The 25868-nt window shown below is 40.3% G+C and overlaps 1 protein-coding gene across 1 annotated transcript in view; it reads right to left on the reverse strand.

Moving 5' to 3' along the window:
• Positions 1-25093, reverse strand: part of si:dkey-154p10.3 (oocyte zinc finger protein XlCOF6) — a 35070-nt gene extending 9977 nt beyond the window's left edge. Inside the window, exons 1-4 of the mRNA XM_060850089.1 lie at positions 25006-25093; positions 17344-18504; positions 9461-9557; positions 6394-6636 (exon numbers count right to left, since the gene is read on the reverse strand). Of these exons, the coding sequence (XP_060706072.1) occupies positions 6394-6636; positions 9461-9557; positions 17344-18484 (1481 nt within the window). The 5' untranslated portion in view covers positions 18485-18504; positions 25006-25093. The remainder of the gene's footprint in view (positions 1-6393; positions 6637-9460; positions 9558-17343; positions 18505-25005) is intronic.
• Between the last annotated feature and the right edge of the window lie 775 nt (positions 25094-25868).

A 25868-nucleotide genomic window follows, 5' to 3' on the forward strand; every position in this document is an offset into this window, starting at 1 on the left:
AAAAGTTCAAATGTGTAGATTTTCCGAGAGAGTAATAAGGCAGCAGGTCGAGGTATGCACTAACGCATGCAGTAATGCACTGCCACTGGTGTGACTCACACCACGGATGAAGCAAGGGACAGCAATATTTTCCATGTTTAATTACATAATTGTGGAATGCTGGGAGTGTGAAGACTATGAAGCAACAGGATATATGGAACAATTCAAGAACAGCTGTTACCTCATCCTTAAGGGCCTTTGGCATTTCCTTTTGCAATGAAACACTTGCTGGCATTTCATTTTAGTTTGGAGTTTTCTGAGGATGTCAAGAGAGTTGTGGGAAAAGGCAGACCATTCCTTTTTCTGAAATAAAGCTGAGGGATATGTTCCAAGGACAGATCGGTATGATTGTTCAGAAGGGAAACTTCCTCAGAGGGAGCTGTACAGGTATCCCTGACGCAATGCAGGACCAAGATAATGATTAGCTGAACTATCCATTTCCATTGTTCTTCTGTACGAGTGTAATACTGAGCATTAATACCATAGCTTGAATATATAAATAGTATTCTTGTTTCTCTTTTGGGAACTCTGGCCTATCCACCACCATTAACACCTAAAAAGGTTCAAGATACGGTCGAACGTAAATATAACACATATAATGATGCAGACACAAGTGGGAAAATTTAAAGTACAAGAGAAAGCAAATCAGAAACATAAAAACAAATAGTTCAGAGTTTCTATATTTAAAAAAAGACCAATTAAAGCTAACAAGTGAATCTGGAGAATGGATAATTGGAAATAAAGAGATGGCAGTTGAATTGAACAGGTCATTTGTATCAGATTTAGAAAGAAGTCATAGAAGGATACAGCACAGAAAGGGACTATTCAATACCTCATGTCAGCACTGGCTAAATGAACTAGCTATCTAATCTAATCCCATTTTCCAGCACTTGCTCTTTAGCCTTTCAGGTTATAGTGTTTGAGGTATGGATCCAGGCTCCTTTTCAATGCATTGAGAGTTTCTGGCTCAGCCACCAAAAAGGGCAGTAAATTCTAGGTAGTTATCACTCTCATGTCCTTCAATCTATCCACTCAATTTTTTGACCTAGGGGGTACAGTTCTAACTTGTCCACTCCTTCCAGGTACCTCATTATTCTGTACACCTTGTTTAAGTCACCTCTCAGCCTCCTGCATTCTAAACAAAATAACTCAGCCTATTCAATCTTTCCTCATACCTACAACTTCAAGCAGTGGCAATATTTTTATAAATCTCCTCTGTACAGTCTCTAGTCCAATCATGTCATTCCTGTTACGTGATGACCAGAATTTGTACACAAAACTCCAGTTATGGCCTCACAAGTGTCTTGTATTGTTCCAGCATTGCATCCCAGCTTTTGTAGTCAGTAGTTCACCCAATGAAATGAAGTATCCCATGTGCCTTGTTTATTATCTTATCCAACTGTCCTGCAACCTTCAAGTGCCTGTGGGCATGCACTCCAAGGTCTCTCATTTCCTCCACCTATCTGAATATCCACTTCTTTATTGTCCATTCCTTTGCTTTCCTTGCCTCCCTTCCTCCTCCTCCTCCACCCCCCACCTTCCCAAATGAATAACTTTACTCTTCTCAAGATTGAAACCCATTTTCCACTTTTCTGCCCAATCAAACCATTGATGTTATCCTGCAGCAAACAGACATCCTCTTCATCATCACTACTCAACCAAACTGAGTGTCATCTACAAATTTGCCAACCATGTCTCCCACACTGTATTCTAAATTATTAATAAATATCACATCAGCAGCCAACCCAACAAGGAGCCCTGTGGAACAAAACTGGACATCACTTTCCATTTGCTAACCAATACCCTTTGGTTCCTAAGTCTGAACCAATTTTGGACTCAACTTACTACATTCCCATGTTTCACAAAAAGTTTAATTTTTATTTACAGTCTGTCATGTCGAACCGTGTCAAATGTCTTACTAAAATTCACGTAGGCAACTACTTAAAAAAATCAATTAACTTAGTAAGAGACAACCTTCCCCGATTAATCGGTGCCGATCGGTATTAATCCTCTCTTCTCAATATTGACTCTGATACTTATCCACCAATGAGATCAGACTGACCAGACTGTAGTTATTTGGTCTACCCCCTCACCATTTTTGAATCAGCAACATTCACAGATCTTCAATCATCTTTTTTTTTGGAATCCCTCTGTCTTCCTACTCCTTTACACGGGGATATATGACACAGAAATGAATCATTCAACCCAACCTGTCCATCACTAATTTCATTCTCAAAACCAACTTTTTAATCAGTCTTTCAATTTCCTCTCCTAAATCTCTTACTGTGATTCACGGTAAACTGTTTTTATAAATACTGCAGAATTCATTCCACTAAGTACTTAGACATTTTTCCGTAATGTGTACTACCATGGTGAATTGAAGGTTATTCGTTAATAACAGCAATAACTTTAGAAAAAATAATTGGAACTTTTATGTGTGGGTTTATAAAGGATAAATTTTAAGATTTACTGTACTTGCGCAGTAAAACTTTCAGAAGTATTGCTTCTTCTTATACATTTCTGTATTAATTATTAAATCATTAAATTCAGCTCAATCTTCATCTATCTACATAGTAATAAATGTTAGGAGTGACATTTCTGATCAGCAAGAAAAATGCATATTAGGAGAATACCTTCTCTCAGGGCACAGCAAATTTGTGGAATTTTTAAAGCAGAGGGCTGTTAAGTGATAAATGTTAGGAGTGACATTTTGCATCAGCGAGAGCGATGCATATTAGGAGATCTTCTCTCAAGGGCAGAGAATCTGTGGAATTTTTTAGTGCTGTAGCGGTTGGGTCATTAAGTATATTCAAAGTCAAGATAAATAGTTTTTATCCAGAAAGGGATTCAAAGTTTGTGAAGAAAGTATAGGAAAGTGGAGTTGACGATGGAAGGGTTACACCCGAAGCGTTGGACTTCTCCACCTCCTGATGCTGCCTGGTTTGCCTCCTGCTTATCTACATTTCTTTGTATCTCACTAAATAACACAGCAAGCTTGATGGGCTGAATGGCATGCCTCTGCTCCTGAGTATTATGGTCTTGCATATTTGAATGCAAATGACTGTGTTGTTTGTCCCAACAGGCATTACAATATGTGAGTGATCTTCCTCCTTGTGTCCTTGCATCCCTGTGTTGTATTGCAAGACCCCGATAAATGAACAGACTGCTGGAACTGACGCAAAATTGCATCCTAAGATTGAGTTAAATAGCACCACCTCTAGCAACCTTACTTCACGGTGACCACTTATTATGCAAGGTTTACAAAAGGCATGGGCACACCCAGCATGAGAGACTGAGTTGCATAATTATATCTAAATTAGGAGAATGATTATGGTGGAATTGTCACCTTTGAGAGTATAAAGTAGTTTGTAATTTTTCCTGTTACCGAACTGATTCTCAGTTACCGAAATACTCAGTTCCTTGGAGGATTGCCAGTGACTTTTATTGAAAGTCCTCAGGTTCTTTTCCTCTCACTCACTGGATTGTGGTGCTGTCAATAGCAGGGGAATGTGAATGACCCAACTGTTACTCCTCATCACTGGAAGGCCTAAAAGGATATGCATGGTGACGAGCCTGAAAAAAAACCCCATAAAGCCTACCTTCAAGGCACAAAAGAAAAACTGATAACCTTGACAGAGATTGGATTTTGATGACAGAATCTAAAGGACAGTTTCTGAAAGGACAAATGCAACTTATGGGCAAGTTTGAATACATTGATTTTTGTAAGGTTTGCATTTTTTTTAATGATATGAACCTTTTACCTTTAAGTGGCACATAATGAGATTCAGAAACAAAAACAGAAGTTATTGAGAAATCTCAGCAGGTCTGGCAGCATCGGAGTTCTGAGGAGGGGTCACCAGACCCGAAACTAAGAGAAAGTGAGGACTGCAGATACAGGAGAGTCAGAGTGAGAGTCATAAATGTGGTGCTGGAAAAGCACAGCAGGTCAGGCAGCATCCAAGGAGCTTATGCCCAAAACGTCAACTCTCCTGCTGCCTGATCTGCTGTGCTTTTTCAGCACTACACTTCTCATAGAATCCCTACTGTGTGGAAGTCCACACCGACCTTCCGAAGAGTATCCCATCCAAACCCATTCCCCCACTTTATTACTCTCCATTTTTACCCCTGACTAATATACTTAACCTACACATCTGTAAAAATGATGGGCAATTTAGCATGGACAATTCACCTAACCTGCATATCTTTGGATTGTGGGAGGAAACCGGAGTATCTAGGAGGAAACCCATGTAGACACGGGGAGAATGTGCAAACGCCCACAGTCATTCAAAGTTGGAATCAAACCCGGGTCCCTAGAGCTCGGAAGCAGCAGCTAACCACGGAGCCACCGTGCCACCCTGGCACTGGATCAGAAATGTTAATACTGATGTCTTTTCACCGATGCTCCCAGACCTGCTGAGCTTTTCCAGGAGCTTCTGTTATGTTTCTGGTTTACAGGATCCACAGATTTTTTTGTTTTTGTTTTACATAATGAGATTGTTGGGGAATGATGTGATCAAAGAAAGAGTTGAGAAGATAAACAATCATCATGCTCCAGAGAATTGGCCAACACTGCTGTGATGCAGCTGCTCCAGGTAACTTTCAGCTCCCACACCAAGGGGAAGCAAATGGCTATCACCGAGGACCTTCCTGTATCTGACTAATTCTGAGAAACTACTAGTGTATCCCAGTATGAAATTACAACTCAGAATGTTGCTGTAACAGACTGCACTGTTTTTAATCACCAAGAATAATGATGTGTTGGTTTCTGTGGAAATTGAAGTACTAAAGAAACGCAGGGGCTGCAGGGAGTGAATTATAAACTATATCCTGAGCAATTATTCAGCAAGTTAACATACTGTTAACTTAAAGGTAAATTGTTACATCAATAATTTCCAAAAGTTCTGAAGGCTAATGATTTGAATAATTAACACTTCCAGAAAAGAGGGGCCAATTTCCCTGTAGCATATATCATCATTAGCTGCTACTGTGATAAATTATGTCTGAGTCAGAATCAGAATTTTTGACTTAATGACATGTGAAAAAGCTTATATTATCCTGTGACAGCAGATACAATAGCCACCCAATCAGCTGAAATAAGGCCACCAAATCTTGCAAGTGCAATTCTTGACAGTTGCTGAACAGGCCTGATTTAGAATCTGGCTTATTCAGGCTAATTAATCTGGGGAAGGTTGAACAATCAAACCATTTTTACTTATGTAACTTGAGAGAAGATGATTTCTGAAGTATAACTGTACTAGTTAGTGATATCACTGCAGTGCTGTTCCTACTGAAGTTTGTACACAAATATGTACAAGGTCTGGTTACTTTCAAAAATAGATTTTAGGCCTAAATTCTTCTAACAGATCAGATACAGAGAAGGACAAAATGAATCTCATCGTTTAAAAAGGGGGTAATGTTAACTTTGCATTAATGTTGCAAAATGGGTGATAACACACCTGAAGTTTAAAGATAGAAATTGCACACAATGTCTTCAAAACTGTACGTACATGTGAAAACCTACACTGTGCTTTCAGATGGCATTCCCTTTAGATGAAAATTAGGAACAGAAAAAGTAATTTTTTTGAGGAATGCCAAGTGAAACAATGCAAAGCATGGCATTTTGAGAAATCAATATTATTGTGATTAAAACTTTTTGAAAATTTTTAAAATTATAGTTCCATATATTGGAAAGGTATCTCCAATTTAACATGAGTTCTTTAATGCAATTTGAAGAACTTACTTGAACAGTGTTTTAGCACAGGTTCTGAACATGGTTGTTGATTTTCCAGTGCACATCCTCACCAAGAAGCACTATGGATATCACCACATGCCATGCACCAGCAACCATGTTTATCAAGAGGCATTGCACATGCAATAGTCAAAAAGATGTGGCTCATGGAGAAGGAGAAGCATAGGGCCTTAAGGAGGAGTTCCAAAGATTAAAAACCCAGGCAGTCAGCAGCTCTCACATAAGTGATAGGCAAAGGGAAGCCAAGGAGGAAAACAGTGACAAGAGGCCTTACGATTCAAGAACAAATACTAAAATTTGCAGGGCTAGATGAGAGAGACTTGGAAGTTTAAGCCTGAAGATTTTAAATTCAATGCATTACAGACTGATGTATGTCAGCGGAGATGGGATGGTAGGACTTAGAGGAGGACGTAAGGACAGCTTAGATTTGGAACTGTTGGGTTCTGTGGAGCAAGAGAACTCGAGGCCAGGAGGAAGAATGGGAGAAACCATGACCTAAGATAATAAAAATGCAGGTAAGTATGTCTGAAATATCCCCTATGTTTCAAGAGGCAATAAATGCTGTTTAAAAGCCCTTAGTATTTCATAGTATGGTAAGTTAATACCTGGTACAAATACTGCAGTCAAATTCTTTATTTGGCTTTTTTGACTTATTTTGAGGCTCCTTCTTCACGTGCTGTTTACTTGTTGAATCATTTTCATGTTCTCTCCTTTTTTCCTTTGCCGTCTGATGGACATGTCTGTGATGTTTATTCATCTGCCTTCTATACTTGAATGTCCGTCCACAAAACTGGCAGAGAAAAGGTCTTGCTTCGTTATGCCTCGCCATATGTTCCTTCAGTTCAACTCTGACAAAAGCAGAAAATAATTCCATCTCATGCTGCAAAAAAAGAAGCACATCACCCTGCTCATACTTATATTGCTGTATTTTGAACAGATTTACAGTTCATTGAAGTATAAGGTCCAACGATTGAACATAAAGCTGATTAAAAATTGGATTCACTCTATAAAAACATTAATTTTCTCTCCAGTTTTTTGTTTCTGTTCTGCCTAAAGATGTACATCCTTGGTATGATATGGTTCCACAGAGAGTCTATTACCCCTCATACCATTGTCTGAACGTTGTTGAGAAATTAATATTATCTGAGGCAGTTAGGATTAGGCAGGCAGATAAAATCTTCAAGGCAACAAGGTCTCTAATGCACCATTTGTACGTGCCCTTCTGTGATGGTAGAAGGGGGAGGGGGGACTCTGTTAATTAGCTTTATTAGCATCTGACTACTGTTTAAGCAGTGTTCCTGAGCAGGGATGCCATTGTAACTTTCTTGAGAGGTCAAATCTGTAGAAGAGCCAGAATCAGTGGAGGCCCAAAGAAGTTGATCTCTGAAATAATCCCTATGTGGGCCGATGGAGTTCATGGGGTTTTACTTAAATTTCAGTCTTGTGCCAAATAAGCAGGTTACAGCCCTCGAGATTTGACATTGAGTTCAAAAATTTCCAGCCATAACCTTTGCCCCAATTTCTTTTCTGTTTTTAGGCAGTTACTGTTTGCAATGGTTATGCTTCTCTATACATCTTCTCTGGATTCATCTTTTACTGCAAGTCCTCACTTAATGTTGTGGATGCTTTCCTGAAAATCCCAACCTTGAGTCAATATGAAAGTCAGACTTGGGAAATTTCTTACCAAATTACCAAAAAGCAGGTTAAAATGAGGCACCAAATATGAATCGCACTGTGCATTCCCAATAAATCGCAAGACAAAATGCACCATTGAACATACAATGAAATAAATACATAAGTTGCCTTCCATCCAATTAAAGGTTCCTCCTTTCATTCCCCTACCTTTATACTTACTTAAAGCCTTCTACATTTCTAACTATTTCCAGTTTTGAATGAAAGGTCTTTGGTCTGTAACAATAACTCTGTCTTTCTCCCTTTACGATGCAGCACGACCCATTCAAAGTACCCAGCATTTTCTGTTTTTATTTAAACAGGAATCGTGTTTTACACATGTTGAGAATGCATTTTACAAATGATAGAAATAGGTGCATTTTCATGGGTAATATTGTCTTCCCTGATATTTGCTTCTGACATGCAGAGAGTGGTATTGACTGCTCTTCTGGCTGGAAGTTTTGGGTGATGGCTCATGTTGCCTCGTTTTAATTGCAGTACATTAAGCTGATTTTACTGCAATTAAAAAATAGGCATCAAATGCCTTGAAATAGTTGTAAAAGACATACAACATAGAACAATACAGTGTAGAACAAGCCCTTTGGCCCTCGATGTTACACCGGCTTGCGACCTAATCTAAGCCAATCCCCCTACATTATCCCATCATCATCCATGTGTTTATCCAAGACTACATACTTAATTTTATTGGACTAGAAATTGAAATGGTACTTGGACTGCTACGACTGAAATAAAGTGAGGATTTCAGATGCTGGAAATTGGAGGCGAAAAATGTGGTGCTGGAAAATCACAGCAAGTCAGGCAGCATCTGAGGAGCAGGAGAATTGACGTTTTAGGCATAAGCTGTTCATCAGGAATGTATTCCTGATGGAGGGCGTATGCCCAAAACATCGATTCTCCTGCTCCTCAGATGCTCCCTGACCTGCTGTGCTTTTCCAGTACCACACTTTTCAACAGCTAGACCTGAAATATCAGGACAATTTAAAAAAATATGAAGTGCTTCATTTATTGACTTGTAAAAGGAGAATTTGAAATTGAATGGCTGAAAGAATCTTTTGAGTTAAAGAAATTCTGAGTTGCAAAACCCTCTGATTGGTTGAGCTGCAGCTTGTTGAAAAGTGCCAAAAGCTACAGAGGAGGAGAAATATTCAGTGTGCAGACAGAAAAGATACACCTCTCCCACTCTCTCACCATGTGGGGAAAAGACAGAAAAACCAAGAAAAGCTTATAGGAAGGATTCATACAAGCCTCAAGTGCAACAGATCAACTATTGAATCAAAGGATGACCTTCACCATTCATACAACAGAGGGTCATCATTGCTGAAATCAGAAGAAAAATTTTAATCCTGAGAATTTTGTTAACCATGTCTATATTATTTTTTCCAACCACAGTACGTTGGAAACAATTTTCTTTTGAATATCTTAATTGTGAATGTGTGTGCTTGTGTATTTGGAGTTTTGAAGTTTAAGTGTAGTTTAAGTTGCATTGTAGATTAGAAATCTTTTATTTTCACTGCTGTTGTCCATATTAAGTATGTTACAAAACAATTATTTTTCTATTACTGACAAAACCTAGTATGAATTTGTCCCAAACGTCAATCTAGCAAATTGGTCATCTTGACTGGTCTCATTGGAAGTTTATACATCTGTGATGGCTTGCGGAATGGGGCACAACTATTGGCATGTGCTTCCCAGTCATGTCTCGACTGGCAGAAAGGAAATGCAGAAAATATTTTATGACCACTCTCAAACCTTATCAGGATTCGAGCAGTATTTAAATTGTACTGTTAAACAAACAGAAACATGGGATTTTCATCGCAAAAGACCTTGCTTTTTGAGAACATCAAATTATTAGGAAAATGGGAAGCTTTAGCAGAAACAGGTAGTTTAACTGTGTAATCAATTCTTCCACAATCTCCATTCCGTTCCTGGCTCAGGGTTAAGGAAAATCTAGTTACATTATTAAGTATATGAAACACTTACGTTCTGAAGAATCTCTTGCCACAATCAGTACATCCATGTGGCTTAATACTATTGTCATGGTTGCATAGATGTTTATAAACCTTGGTCCATGCTTCATCTAATAAAAAATAACGAAAATACAGTTTGTTGTAAATCATTACAGTGCTTATACTTTGATCAATATCTTAAATGTGAAGGCAATGCTATTCTGAGGGACAGGAAAGTATTTCTGCTTAGTATAATGAAAATGCGTGTGGTTATATAAATCGCTATGTACCTTTTTCTCCAAAGCCTTTGTGCTGAGGAGCTGTTCTCAGCAAGAGTAGGCAATTTAAGTGGTGTTACTGCTTAGAGGAGGAAGGTATCCATGATTTCTGTGTCTCATCACTGTCTGGCAATTCTAATTTGATTTGTGAATGTTGGGGCAGAGTGGATTGCAATGGCATCCACAGTTCTGTCTGTCTCTGTTACAGTTCATCGAGGAGTTATAATAACTTGAATGTAGCACTGCAGGATAGCAATTCTACATTTTAAATGTAGCAATTGTACCAGCCTCCACCACTTCCTCTGGCAGCTCATTCCATACACTTATCACCCTCTGTGTGAAAAAGTTGCCATTTAGGTCTCTTTTATATCTTTCCCCTCTCATCCTAAACCTATGCCCTCTAGTTCTGGACTCTCCGATCCCAGGGAAAAGACTTTGTCTACTTATCCTATCCATGCCCCTCATAATTTTGTAAACCTCTATCGGGTCACCCCTCAACCTCCGATGCTCCAGGGAAAACAACCCCAGCCTGTTCCGCCTCTTCCTATAGCTCAAATCCTCCAGCCCTGGCAACATCCTTGTAAATCTTTTCTGAACCCTTTCAAGTTTCACAACATCTTTCCGATAGGAAGGAGACCAGAATTGCACACAATATTCCAACAGTGGCTTAACCATGTCCTGTACAGCCACAACATGACCTCCCTACTCCTGTGCTCAATGCTCTGACCAATAAAGGAAAGCATACCAAACATCATCTTCATTATCCTATCTATCTGTGACTTCACTTTCAAGGAGCTATGAACCTGCATTCCAATGTCTCCTTGTTCAGCAACACTCCCATTATAGCATGACTTATACACTTAAAGGTAAGATTTGCTTTCCCAAAATGCAGCACCTTGCATTTATTTAAATTAAACTCCATCTGCCACTTCTCAGCCCATTGGCCCATCTGGTCCAGATCCTGTTGTAAACTGAGGTAATCTTCTTCGCTGTCCACTACACCTCCAATTTTGGTGTCATCTGCAAACTTACTAACCGTAGCTCTTATGCTCGCATCCAAATCATTTATATAAATGACAAAGAGTAGTGGACCCAGCACCAATCCTTGTGGCATTCCACTGGTCATAGGCCTCCAGTCTTAAAAACAACCTTCTGTCTTATACCTTTGAGCCAGTTCTATATCCAAATAGCTAGTTCTCCCTGTATTGTGTGAGATCTAACCTTGCTAACCAGTCTCCCGTGGGGAACCTTGTCGAACGCCTTACTGAAGTCCATATAGATCACATCTACTGCTCTGACCTCATTAATCTTCTTTGTTACTTCTTCAAAAAACTCAATCAAGTTTGGGAGACATGATTTCCCACGCATAGTTCCCTGGCTTGTCCTTACCCCCCCTGCTTAAACAGTGGCACCACGTTAGCCAACCTCCAGTCTTCCGGCACCTCACCTGTGACTATTGATGATACAAATATCTCAGCAAGAGGCCCAGCAATCACTTCTCTAGCTTCCCACAGAGTTCTAGGGTACACCTGATCAGGTCCTGGGGATTTATCCACTTTTATGCATTTCAAGACATCCAGCACTTCCTCTTCTGTAATATAGACATTTTGAAAGGTGTCACTATCTATTTCCCTACATTCTAGATCTTCCATATCCTTTCCACAGTAAATATTGATACAAAATACTCGTTTAGTATCTCCCCCATTTTCTGAGGCTCCACACAAAGGTTGCCTTGCTGATCTTTGAGCGGCGCTATTCTCTCCCTAGTTACCCTTTTGTCCTTAATATATTTGTAAAAACCCTTTGGATTCTTCTTAATTCTATATGCCAAAGCTATTTCATGTCCCCTTTTTGCCCTCCTGATTTCGCTCTTAAGTATACTCCTACTGCCTTTATACTCTTCTAAAGACTCACTCGATCTTTCCTGTCTGTACCTGACATATGCTTCCTTCTTCTTCTTAACCAAACCATCAATTTCTTTAGTCATCCAGCTTTCCCTATACCTACCAGCCTTTTCTTTCACCCTAACAGGAATATACTTTCTCTGGATTCTCATCATCTCATTTCTGAAGGCTTCCCATTTTCCAGCCATCCCTTTACTTGTGAACATCTGCTCCTAATCAGCTTTTGAAAGTTCTTGCCTAATATCGTCAAAATTGGCTTTTCTCCAATTTAGAACTTCAATTTTTAGACTGGTCTATCCTTTTCTATCACTATTTTAAATCTAATGGAATTATATTTGTTGGCTCCAAAGTGCTCCCCCACTGACAACTCAGTCACCTGCCCTGCCTTACTTCCCAAGAGTAGGTCAAGTTTTGCACCTTCTCTAGTATGTACATCCACATACTGAATCAGAAAATTGTCTTGTACGCACTTAACAAATTCCTCTCCATCTAAACCCTTAACACGATGGCAGTCCCAGTCTATGTTTGAAAAGTTAAAATCCCTTACCATAACCACCCTATTATTCTTACAGATAGCTGAGATCTCCTTACAAGTTTGTTTTTCAATTTCCCTCTGACTATTAGGGGGTCTATAATACAATCTCAATAAATTGATCATCCCTTTCTTATTTCTCATTTCCACCCAAATGACTTCCCTTGATGTGTTTCCAGGAATATCCTCCCTCCACACAGCTGTAATGTTATCCCTCATCAAAAACGCCACTCCTCCTCCTCTCTTGCCTCCCTTTCTATCCTTCCTGTAGCATTTATATAATTTATTTTATGACGGCAGGATTTTCCTAAAACTTTTTCACCCAATTAAGACACTGTTGGAATGTAGGCAGATACTGTATCGCAAAGTCCCATAATGAACCAAATGGCAACATAATTTCTTTTTAGTGACGTTGATTGAGAGATAAATACTGATCAGAGCTGTACTTCTTTTCAAACAGCGGCATGAGATCCTTTATGTCCAAGATGGCAGACAGAATTTCTGTTTAAAAAACCCATCCAAATGCCAGCATCTCTGACAGTGTAGCATTTCCTCAGTACCACATTGCAGTGTACACTGTACTCAAGTCTCTGGAATGATCTTGAATCCATGACCTTTTGATTTAGGTGGAAGTGTTATCCACAGAGGTAAGGTTACTGGCCCAGCTTGCATATTGTTGGTCATATTAAAATAGACAACTTTTGTAGCACTAGATATTAAATTACCTTACACAGTATCTAACTTGGGCAGTACCACAGCATGTTGTTGTCCCACAGATTTGTTAACTGCATGTCAATTGTGGTCAACTATATGCAGATGGTGAGCATATTGGTTGTTATGTTAACACATGTAAAGAGAAAATTCCTGACCCTTCTGTAGCTGACAGCAAGAACTTGTAATATTTCACTGTATGAATAAATCTAAACTGAATATACAGGCTATGGTTTTAACAATGGCCATCAGGAGTTTAATTTGATATAGCACCCGCATCTCATTATTAATTCTTTTGGCAGATGTAAATATAGACTAAGGCAAGATGCTATATCCTAGCAAACCAGAAAAATAAAGCCAAGTGAATCATTACAAAATCATATTTGTACATCTTTTAGTTACGGAATGATTTTCATTGACCCAGACAGAACAGTCTGAATTCCACTAAAAGAACTTTTATGCAATACATAATTAACAAAACAAAGCCAAAATATAAACTGGGCAGCAGTAGTACAGGAAAACTGATCAGAAGTACAGCTCAAATTGTTACCATTGTGACAATCAGGCAATGTTCAAACCATACTTTCTCGAATGTATGAACTTATTTTCCAACAAAGAAATTAAAAACTGCTATTGCAATGCTGTGAAGTAGAAATTGGATTTCTAAGGTACAAATAATCTGCTCCTATTTTTTGTGTTTCCAATACAATATTGTACTGGCATCCCCATTGGTGGATTTATATTCTGAAAATGGCATTGAACTGTAAAATGAGGTTTAAGATTTTTTTAAAAGGAGAAAGTGAGGACTGCAGATGCTGGAGATTATAGTTGATAAAGGGCCTATGTTCGAAACATTGACTCTCCTGTTCCTCAGATGCTGCCTGACCTGCTGTGCTTTTCTAGCGCCACACTTTTCAACTATGATTTTTGTTTTTAAAAGTGTTGGCAGGACTGAAATGTAATTATTTTTCCACAATCCAAAAGTTGATGGTGAACTATCAACTTTAAAAAAAGCAAGACCCAACAATTATCTAGCTTTTATTATTTCTAGGTGATCTTAACTGTTATTGCTCAAGTCAGAAGTTCCAAGTTTGAGTCCCACCACAGGACTTGATTACTAAGGAAACTGAGCTCACAGCACAGCCAGAGAGGTTGCATATTAACTTGCAAACCCTTCAAACTCTCGCCAAGACAGACAATAAGAGCATAAGCGAATTGTGGTCAGCAATGTTATGGAAAGAAATTGGAACCTCTGCTACAACTGTCCAGAACTCCAGGCCACAACATGCACATAAATATATATGCTTCCGCAGCAATGTAGAATTCTTAGGGACCCAGGTAGCTTGAAGACCGGTGCGTACCAACTCAGTGCCAATATGACTTGAATATATTTTAAACAAGAGTTGCATTGGACCTGAAATGTTAACTCTATCTTTTTCGACAATCCTGCTGATTTTTTCCAGCTATACTTCATTTTATCCTGCTTTCTATAAATGCTCCATTCTCAGTTTCGCCGCATCTTTGACAGAATGATTGTTAGTACAATGGCTCAAAGAATCCTTGATATCAACTTGTTCTCTCCACCTAGCTGGGCAATGAATGTTTTGGCAATTCTTTATATTCTCCTTTTCAACAGACTATCCACCACCTCTTTCTCTATTCACAGTCTGTGTCTCATGGACCTCTATTTTTCTTGCGTGATACTTCCTATCATCTGTTTACATTATTTCAGTCATTGGCCTATTTCTATTTGTATATGCAGTAAACCACAGAAATATAGAAAGGCTATTAATGAATAATGGCTTTTTAGCCCATCATGTGTTTTGGCATCTACTTCTTTTTCTCAGCTCCTCTTCTACCAGGTTCTGTTTCATTTTAAAATCTATTCATTAATAACTATTTCCAGTTTTGATGAAGACTCTAACCAGAAACACTTACAGTAATTTATCTGTTGTCTTTTGTTTCCAGCTTTTTCTGTTTCAACTCTGGATTTTCAGCTTCTGCAATACATTTCATCAGTGTTTAAGGCTGCATTTCCAGCCTATTCCAGACTGTGGGCACTATGATTTGTTTTACTGCTTTCATGAAGAACATTATGATGTGTGAGATCTTTTACACAACGATTCTCTTCTACGTTCCCACACCCCTCACCAATACTGAAGAGTTGTCCTATGGGTCTTTACAGTTTTCTGGTTGTGCTGGCACCTGACCAAGCTTTCTTTAGAAATTGTGATCCTATGTTGAGGGGCCAGAGAGAAGAAAGATGGCTGCAAAAATCAAAGTCTAGTGCTGCGCCCACATGTGTGCATTTCTCAACAAAAATTACTGGAAAGCCAGCAGCAGAGGAATCTTTACTGCTTTCAATTGACTGAGGTCAATTGTAGCGATCCAATTACTACTCTAGCTGAGACAAGAGATTGGACACAAGACAGGCACCAAACTAGGAAACATCTGACCTAAAAGTTGAGTTTCAAAGCTTAAAATCTGTTTACCCATTGAATACTCAAAATAATTCAAAAGATAGTAAAGAAATTCAAAGCATCTGAGTCACAATGACTTATTGAAATATTGTGAAGAGATATTCTCCAAGCACTATCACTTATAAAATTGGAAGCTCATATTTTGAAGAACAGATTTCACCACCGTTTCTTCAGAAGCAATGAATAAAACACATTTAATATGTCAGCATTTAAAGTATAGATGATGGCTGACTGCAAATAAAATGCAATGAGTCAGAGTTTTTGCCAGTTTTCTGAGGAGAGAGGAGCCACAGAAAATGGGGGAGATACTAAATGAATAAATGAGTATTTACTGTGGAAAAGGATATGGAAGATATAGTCTGTAGGGAAATAGATGGTGACATCTTGCAAAATGTCCAGATTACAGAGGAGGAAATGCTGGATGTCTTGAAACAGTGGAGAAATCCCCAGGATCTGATCAGGTGTACCCTAGAACTCTGTGGGAAGCTAGAGAAGTGATTGCTGGGCCTCTTGCTGAGATATTTGTATCATCGATAGTCACAGGTGAGGTGCCGGAAGACTGGAGGTTGGCTAACGTGGTGCCACTGTTTAAGCAGGGTGGCAAGGACAAGCCAGGGAACTATAGACCGGTGGTGGGCAAGTTGTTGGAGGGAATCCTGAGGGACAGGATGTACATGTATTTGGAAAGGCAAGGATTGATTCGGGATAGTCAACATGGCTTTGTGCATGGGAAATCATGTCTCACAAACTTATTTGAGTTTTTTGAAGAAGTAACAAAGAAGATTAATGAGGGCAGAGCAGTAGATGTGATCTATATGGACTTCAGTAAGGCGTTTGACAAGGTTCCCCGTGGGAGACTGATTAGCAAGGTTAGATCTCATGGAATATAGGGAGAACTAGCCATTTGGATACAGAACTTGCTCAAAGGTAGAAGACAGAGGGTGGTGGCAGTGGGTTGTTTTTCAGACTGGAGGCCTTTGACCAGTGGAGTGCCACAAGGATTGGTGCTGGGACCTCTACTTTTTTGTCATTTATATAAATGATTTGGATGTGAGCATAAGAGGTACAGTTAGTAAGTTTGCAGATGACACCAAAATTGGAGGTGTAGTGGACAGCAAAGAGGGTTACCTCAGATTACAACAGGATCTGGACCAGATGGGCCAATGGGCTGAGAAGTGGCAGATGGAGTTTACTTCAGATAAATGCGAGGTGCTGCATTTTGGGAAAGCAAATCTTCGCGTGACTTATACATTTAACGGTAAGGTCCTCAGGAGTGTTGCTGAACAAAGAGACTTTGGAGTGCAGGTTCATAGCTCCTTGAAAGTGGAGTCGCAGGTAGATAGAATAGTGAAGAAGGCGTTTGATATACTTTCTTTATTGGTCACAGTATTGAGTACAGGAGTTGGGAGGTCATGTTGCGGCTGTACAGGACATTGGTTAGGCCATTGTTTGAATTTTGAGTGCAGTTCTGGTCTCCTTCCTATCGGAAAGATGTTGTGAAACTTGAAAGGGTTCAGAAAAGATTTACAAGGATGTTGCCAGGATTGGAGGATCTGAGCTACAGGGAGAGGCCGAACAGGCTGGGGCTGTTTTCCCTGCAGCGTCGGAGGCTGAGGGGGTGACCTTACAGAGGCTTACAAAATTATGAGGGGCACGGATAGGATAAATAGACAAAGTCTTTTTCCTGGGGTCGGGGAGTCCAGGACTAGAGGGCATAGGTTTAACGTGAGAGGGGAAATATACAAAAGAGACCTAAGGGGCAACTTTTTCATGCAGAGGGTGGTACGTGCATGGAATGAGCTGCCAGAGGAGTGGTGGAGGCTGGTACAATTGCAACATTTAGGAGGCAATTGGATGGGTACATGAATAGGAAGGGTCTGGAAGGATATGAGCCGGGTGCTGACAGGTGGGACTAGATTGGGTTGGGACATCTGGTCAGCATGGACGGGTTGGACCGAAGGGTCTGTTTCCATGCTGTACATCTCTATGACTCTATGAATGAATAAGCTTACCTGTAAAGTCACACTCTGTACACTTAAAAACGTCTTCATAATGGCAAGCAGAATGCATATCTCTCAGATGCTGAGAAGAATAGAAGGATGGGCACTTTGAACAATAGAACAGGCCTGGCTTTTGTTGATGGGTGACTTCATGCAGTTTCCAATCATTCCACCTGGTGAAACCCTTCTTGCAAACTGAGCAACTGAAGCTTAAGCTTTTGGGATTGTGGCCCTTGAGGTGTTGTTCCATCAAGGTCCACTCAGTCATGCAGGAACTGCAGTACATGCATTTAAAACCTGTATCACTATCATGACAGTTCAAGTGAAGGTTATAAATATCTTTTGACTTAAAGTCTAGTTTGCACATCTTGCAAATATAACATTTATTTTTCAAGCCAGTTTGAGAGTTACCAGCATTATTAGAATGTCGGTTTTCACTCCGCTTTTTCTTACTGAGATGCCTTTGCTTCTTCAGAATGATATGATCATCACTGGTTTCCATGTTCATTGTATGAGTTTTATTACTGTTGGATATTCGGCAAAGGCCGAGTGACATAAGGTGTTCTGACTGAGCTTCCTCATCATCTTCAGGCATAGTTGTCCCAACGGACCCTGGTACCACAGAGTGAGTTCCATCCAACTGAAAAGTTGCAGACTCCACTTCAAACAGTGTGCTGACCTCACATGCATCAGCAGAGTGAAGATTACCATTGTGCCCTCCCAGTCCCATTTCACAGGACACTGGGCTAATGTTGTGAAACATTCTGTACATAGGAAGAAGAAATGACATCCTCTCCAGATTATCCACAATAATGTCCTCAGCCACTTTACTTTCAGTGTCAATTTCTACATCAGTACTGTATGAGGAGTCATGTTCTGTGTGACATGTGCTCATCACTTTCTTAGAAAACTGATCATTTCTTTTGGGTTTATGAAGGTTTTCAACATGAGAGTTCATTTTGACCTTCAGGCTACTGGTGAATGTGCAGATTTTACATCTGTAAACTTCAACAAGGAATATTTCCACAAAGTCTTTAAATTGGTTCTCAATGCCTTCCATATTTCTTACACATAAACTGCATGTGGTAGTCTCTTCTGACAAATGTAAAGTCACTGGTGGAATGTTCTGGTACACAAATTTAGCTTCATTCATCTTCTTTAAAATGATAGTATCTGCAAATACAGAACACAAATTGAAATGGCAAACTGTAAAAGCCTCTACAAGTCTAGTTGTCACTGCTGTGTAAATCCTTCATCAAAGTTTATGATGTGGAAAATTGTCGAATAAAACTTTTGAAATACAATTCATGAAGGAAAATATATTAAACAAACAATTAACTTTGCATTTTTTGATTATGAAGTTAGATTATGATATTAGTTATAGTGGCGGCTAAAAGTGAGGCAATTAAATAAATCAAAATGGCAAAGCAATCAGGGATTGAAATTCCTTGTGTCAATAACTTCAGCAAGGATGCTGGCACGATTACAGGATGAGGTTTTCCATTATTAATCACAGTGAATTCATCTTTGGAATTAACTAGATCTTGTTTTTCTTTTACCGACACTCAAAGTATGGTGCATGGTGTAAAGCTGTATATTCCTGACTTAAAATCATGCATGTAAAGATACTGGCAGACATTTCCTTTCATGCCAGTGCCACATCCTAGGGTCAATACTGTTGGAGCCTGGTTACTGATGCTTGCAAAAGATGGAGAGTGTGAAGATAAAATCCAATACCAGGACCCTGTGCTTAAACAATGGAGACTACAGTAGGATGAAGGATGACTTGGCTAAAGTAGGCTGGAAGCAAAGACTTTATGGTGGGACAGTTGACGAACAGTGCAGGACTTTTAAAGCAAAAGTATATTCCAGTGAAAAGGAAGGCCTGTAAGAAAAGGGGAATTCTGCCATGGGTGTCTAAGGAAATAAGGGAGGCTATCAATTTGAAAGGGAAGGCATACAAAGTGGCCAAGATCAGCAGGAAACTAGAAGATTGGGAAAGCTTGTAATGGCCAACAGAAAGCCGCAAAAAGAGCTACAAAGAAAAGTAAGATAGAACATGAGAAAAAACTAGCACAGAATATAAAGACAGATAGCAAAAGTTTCTATAAATATATAAAATGAAGAAGAGTGACGAAAGTAAACAATGATCCTTTAGAGGATGAGAAATGGCATTTAGTCATGGGATATGATGAAATGGCCGAGGCATTGAATAGGTATTTTGTGTCGGTGTTCACAGTGAAGGACACTAATAACATGCCAGTAATTGACAAAGAGACGAAGATAGGTGATGACCTGGAAACAGTCATTATTATAGAAGAGGTAGTGGTGGGCAAGCAAATGGATGTAAAGATAGACAAGTCCCCTGGCCCTGCTGGAATGCATCCCAGGGTATTAAAAGAGATGGCGGGAGAAATAGCAAGTGCACTTGTGGTATTTTTTTCAAACTTTGCTGGACTGTGGGGCAGTTCCAACAGATCGGAAAACAGCAAATGTGAAGTCACTGTTTAAAAAGGGCAGTAGACAAAAAAAAGGGAATTATAGACTGGTTAGCTTAACTCCTGTAGTGAGGAAGATGCTTAAGTCTATCATTAAGGAGGAAATAACAAGGCATCTAGATAGAAATTGTCCTGTTGGACAGATGCAGCATGAATTCATGAAGGGTAGGTCACGGTTAACTAATCTTTTAGAATTCTATGAAGACATTATCAGCATGGTGGGCAACGGGGACCCAGTGGACGTGATGTACCTAGATTTCCAAAAGGCCTTCAACAAGGTGCCACACAAGAAGCTGCTACATAAGATAAGAATACATGGCGCTATGGGTAAAGTATTAGCACAGACAGAGGATTGGTTGACTAACAAGAAGCAAAGAGTAGTGATAAAGGAGTACTATTCTAGCTGGAAATCAGTAACTAGTGGCATGCCACAGGGATCAGTGTTGGGAACACAATTATTCACAATTTATATAGATGATTTGGAGTTGGGGACATGTGTAGTGTGTCAAAGTTTGCAGATGACACTAAGATGAGTAGCAGAGCAAAGACTTTGCAGAGGAACATAGATACTTTAAGTGAGTGGGCAAAGGTCTGGCAGATGGAATACAATGTTAATAGATGTGAAATCATCCATTTTGGTAGGAGTAACAGTAAAAAAGGACTATTACTTGGATGGTTCAAAGTTATAGCATGCTGCTATGCACAGGGGGCTGGGTGTCCTAACGCACGAATCACATGGTTTGTAGTTACAACAGGTAATTAGGAAGGCAAATGGACTCTTGTCCTTCATTGCTAAAGGGATTGAGTTAAAAGCAGGGAGGTTATGTTGCAGCTGTATAGGGTAAGGCCACACCTGGAGTACTACATGCAGTTTTTATCTCCTTACTTGAGAAAGGATGTATTGTCACTGAAGGGGTGCAGAGTAGGTTCAGTAGGTTGATTCTGGAGTTGGTAGAGTTGGCTTATGAGGACAGACTGAGTAGGCTGGGACCATATTCACTGGAATTTAGAAGAATGAGGGGGGATCAAACAGATAAAATTATGAAGGGAAGAGATAGGATAGACGTAGATAGGATGTTTCCACTGGCAGATGAAACTAGTAAAAGAGAGCATAGCCTCAAAATTAGGGGGAGCAGGTTTAGGACTGAAATGACAAAGAACCTCTTCACCCAGAAGGTTGTGAATCTATGGAACTCCCTGCCCAGTGAAGTAGTTGATGCTACTTCAGTAAACGTTTTTAAAGCTAAGATAGATTTTTTTTTGAACCATGAAAGAATTAAGGGTGATAGTGAGAGGGCGGGTAAGTGGAGCTAAGGCCACGAAAAGATCAGCCATGATCTTATTGAATGGCAGAGCAGGCTCAAAGAGTCAGATGGACCTACTCCTGCTCCTAGTTCTTATGTTCTGCCAGACCCTTATTACCATTCGCAACACTATACAAGATCCATTACTGATAAAAGGATTCACAGTTCAATTTATAACTTTAGTACAACCCTATGCATTCTGCCTGTGGTCAAGGTGACACAATATTTATGGTTCATGACATAATTTTAACAATAACTGTTCCAAGGGACAAACAGAAGAGTTAAAACAGAAATAATGTTTTGGTCATTGAAGTACCAGGGTTGGATCATTTCAAGTATTCAGCCCTTCCTCTTGAAATCCTAATTTTACTCCTGGTGGTAACATGTATCATATAATCTGTGAACATATAACAGGACTCATAGATGGGAGGTTGTGGGCAGTGACAGTGTTTCTATCAGATAGTGTGGGTTCAAGTCAGACCTTTTTTTTTAAAACTTATTCACTCCTGGGACATTGCTGACCGGCCATCCTGGCTGCCCTTGAGAAGGTATGGTGAGCTGCCTTCTTGAACTGCTGCAGTCCACATGTTGCAGGTTAACCCAAAATGCCCTTGGGCAGGAAATTCCAGGATTTTGACCAAGAGACAATGAAGGAACAGTGATATATTTCCAGGTCAGGATGGTGAGTGGCTTGGAGGGGAATTTGCAGTTGATAATGTTCCCATTTATCCGCTCCCTTTGTCCTTCCAGATGGAAGTGGCTATGGATTTAGGAGGAACTGTCTGAGAATCTTTGTTGAATTTTTGTGTGCATTTTGTAAATGCACACTGTTCTACTGAGAGACGGTGGTGGACAGTGTGGATGTGGTGCTATTCAAGTGGGCTTCTTTGTCCTGAAAGGTGTCAAGCTTCTTGAGTATTGTTGAAGCTGAACCCAGCTAGGCAAATAGGGAGTATTTCATCATATTCTTGACTTGTACTTTGAGGAATCAGGAGATAAGTACTTTGGCAAGGCTTTGAGGAATCAGGAGATGAGTTACTTACTGCAGTATTCCTAGCCTCTGACCTGCTGTTGTAGTTACTATGTTTATGCGGCAAGTCCAGTTGAATTTCTGGTCAGTGGTAATTGCAAGGATGTTGATAGAGGGGATTCAGTGAGGGCAACACTACTGAATCTCAAGGGGGGGTGGTACAATCTAGTTTGGTACAGAGGTTTGTCTCTGATTGGAGATGATCATTACCTGGCATTTGTGTGGCATGGAAGTTACTTGCCACTTGTCAGCCCAAGCCAGAATATTGCCCACATTTTATTACATTTGAACATGGACCGATTCAAATCTGAGGAGTTGCAAATGGTGCTGCACAGTATGCAATTTTCAGCAATCATCCTTATTATGGAGGGTATGTAATTGATGCAGGAGCTAAACACAGTTGGGCCCAGAACACCACCCTGAGCAATTCCTGCAGCTGAAATGACTGGTCTCCAAAAGCTACAACCATCTTCCTGCATGTCAGGTATGTTATGGACTAGGCCAGACAACTGAAAACATTCTTAAGCAGGCAGCCCACACCATAATTTTGCAATTTATTTCAGTAAGTGTACAGTGAAAATTACCCAGGTAGCTAGGTTGACTACCAGGTTTTAAAACAGACAGAAATTTATTCACAGAATTATACAATGAAACACAAAGAACAGAATGAAGAACCCCTAAAGAAATCAATCTATCCAAACTAGACTTAATTTTGCTGTTCTGAATATACACAATAGTTCCAATAAGCAAATCCTCTTGAAACACAGCTAAAAAATGGGACAAATGCTTACAGGTTGAAGTTAGAAGGGCAGAGAGAGAGAGAGAGAGAGTCCCAACAGTTCTGGACTGAACTAAACTGCTCAGCTAGAGAGATGACCACTCCCCTTTCATTATACAGATCACTTCTAAAACATGACCACTTTGGGCTTAAGTCTCAGCTATTTACATAGCAACAAAAAGACCTCTCAATACCCTTTAACCTCTGTACCAAACTAGACTACTCGGAACCGAAAGCAGTTTATTACCCCTCTGGAAAAAAAAACCAAGGACATAGTAACCTTGAGAAAAGAAACCAGCTTTGTGACACGTTTAACTCCAACAAACAGAGATTTTGTCCCAATACCCACTGATTCCAGTTTTGCTAGGGCTCCTTGATGATAAAAGGTGTTAATCTCCCTCCACCTCCGGAATTCAGTCTTTTGTCCATGTTTGAACCAAGGCTATAATGAGGTCAAGAGCTGAATGATCCTGGAAGAACCCAAGTTGGTGTCACTGATTAGGTTGTATATGAGCAGGAACCCAGCACTTTACTGAATATCAAAAATAAACTGATGAGGCAGTAATTGGCCAGGTTGGATTTGTCTTTCTTTTTGTGTACAGGACATACTTGGACAGGTTTCCACATTGTCAGTAGATACCAGTGTTGTAGCTGTACTCGAAGAGCTTGGCTAGGGGACTGTGAAGTTCCAGAGCACAAGTCTTCAGTACTATCGCTGGAATGTTGTCAGAGCCCATAGTCGCTGTAGCATCCAGTGCCTCCAGCCATTTCACGATATCAAGCGGAGTCAACTGAAATGACTGAAGTCTGGGATCTATAATCATAGAACCCTAACACTGTGAAAAGAAGTCATTTAGCCCATCAAGACTGGATCAAACATCTAAACAACATCCCACCCAGATCTAGCACCATCCCCATCCCTGTAAATCTGATTTATTATGGCTAACCTACCTAGTGTATACAGCTCTGGACTCCTGGGGCAATTTACGATGGCTAATCCACCTAACCTGCACATCGTTGGACTGAGGGAGAAAACCTGGAGGAAACTCACACAGACACAGCGAGAACGCATAAACTCCCACAGACAGTCACCCAAGGATGGAATCAAACCAAGGTTCCCTGATGCTGTGAGAAAGCAGTGCTAACCATGCCACTAATGCTGGGGACTACTGCAGGAGACTGAGATGGATCATCCACTTAGCACTTCTGGCCGAAGATTACTGTGAATGCTTCAACTTTAACTTTTCACATTGATGTGCTCAGCTCTTCCATCACTGAGGATGGGAATACTTGTGCAGCATCCTCCTCCAGTGAATTATTAATTGCCCACCACCATTCACGACTACATGCTGCAGGACTGCACAGCTCAGATCTGATCTGTTGCTTGAGGGATTACTTAGTGGTCTATCACTTGTAGCTTATGCTGTTTGGCGTGCAAGAAGTCCTGTCCGATAGCTTCACCAGGTTGAAACCTCATTTTTAGGTATGTCTAGTGCTGCTTCTGCACACATACCTCCCTGCACTCTCCATTTAACCAAGGTTTGATGGCAATGGGGGAATATGTCAGGTCATGAGGTTGCAGATTGTGTTGGGATACACGATATCCCACAGCACCTCATAGATGTCCAGTCTTGAGTTACTGGATCTGTTCGAAGTGACAGTGCCACACGACAGAATGGAGGGTTGGCTGTGACATAACATGCCTGAACAGATTGATTAAAAATAATTTTAATAAACAGGACTCCTTTGCAAAGAGACTGGAGTTCGACTGCACGACCTGGTGTAATGATACGCTGAAAAAAAGGTCTGTGACCCTTAGTGAAAAAAGCTGGCCTGCAATGCCAACATATTTAAACATAAACATTTGGAAAATAGCTGTGCTTACAGTAACATAAGAGAGTGATGCAGATATTAAGCAGCACTCCCAGCAACAAAACATCTGGAAAACTACCAGTAACCAGGGCAACAGGAAATGCTGACCCTCGCACCCCAGAGATGGATAAAGGAAAATCATAAGATAGCAGTTTAAATTCTTGTCGACAATCAGCTTATAGAATTACAGACCTCAGGTAGACTCTATCGTCATGAAACGGAAACTTTCCACATTGACACTTGCTCCGCTCCGGCCAACGATAAGTCAGACAGCATCAACCTCTCCCACTGAGCTGCCGGAAGCTGAGCCTGGCGCATGCGTTCTGGTGGATTGTTGGTCGGTGACGTCACCAACCCACGGCAAGGACTTCAAGTCCCAGAATGCAACGGTACCAGTCCTAACGACGTCACAGATCTGACGTCTTCTCTCCCCAACCCCCACCACCCAAAAGTCAGGACATATGCAAAGAGACTTTGTTTCTGTAATAACTTGGTTTCTAACTTCTTGGTGAACTCGAGTAATAAACAACTGCATTGATTTCTGTAAACAGTTGTGCCGTGTTTGCTTTTGTTAAGAGAACTGTAAATCTTTTCCTTCGGAATCCCAACATTTTCCAGACTATTCAGGAATGATTTTAGGAAATACAATTGCACACAATGTGGCACAGTAATTTGGATCTTTTAGAGGGTTCTGGTAGTGCAATGGTAGTGCCCCTACCAGAAGACATGGGTTCAAATCCCATCCTCTTGAAAGATGTTGTAATAACACCTCTGGGTGGTATAGTGGTTCAGTGGTTTGCACGACTGCCTTACAGTACCAAGGACCTGAGTTCAGTTCCCACCTCGGGCGACTATCTGTGTGGAGTTTGTACATTCTCCCTGTGTCTGTGTGGGTTTCCTCTGGGTGCACTAGTTTCTTCCCACAATACAAAGATGTGCAGGTCAGGTGAATTGTCCATGCTAAATTGCACCTACTGACAGGTGCTTTAGTTGGGGTAGATAAGGGGAATTGGTCTGGGTGGGTTACGCATCAGAGGGTCAGTGTGGACTTGTTG

This window comes from Hemiscyllium ocellatum, chromosome 34, assembly GCF_020745735.1.
Source record: "Hemiscyllium ocellatum isolate sHemOce1 chromosome 34, sHemOce1.pat.X.cur, whole genome shotgun sequence".
NCBI lineage: Eukaryota > Metazoa > Chordata > Chondrichthyes > Orectolobiformes > Hemiscylliidae > Hemiscyllium > Hemiscyllium ocellatum.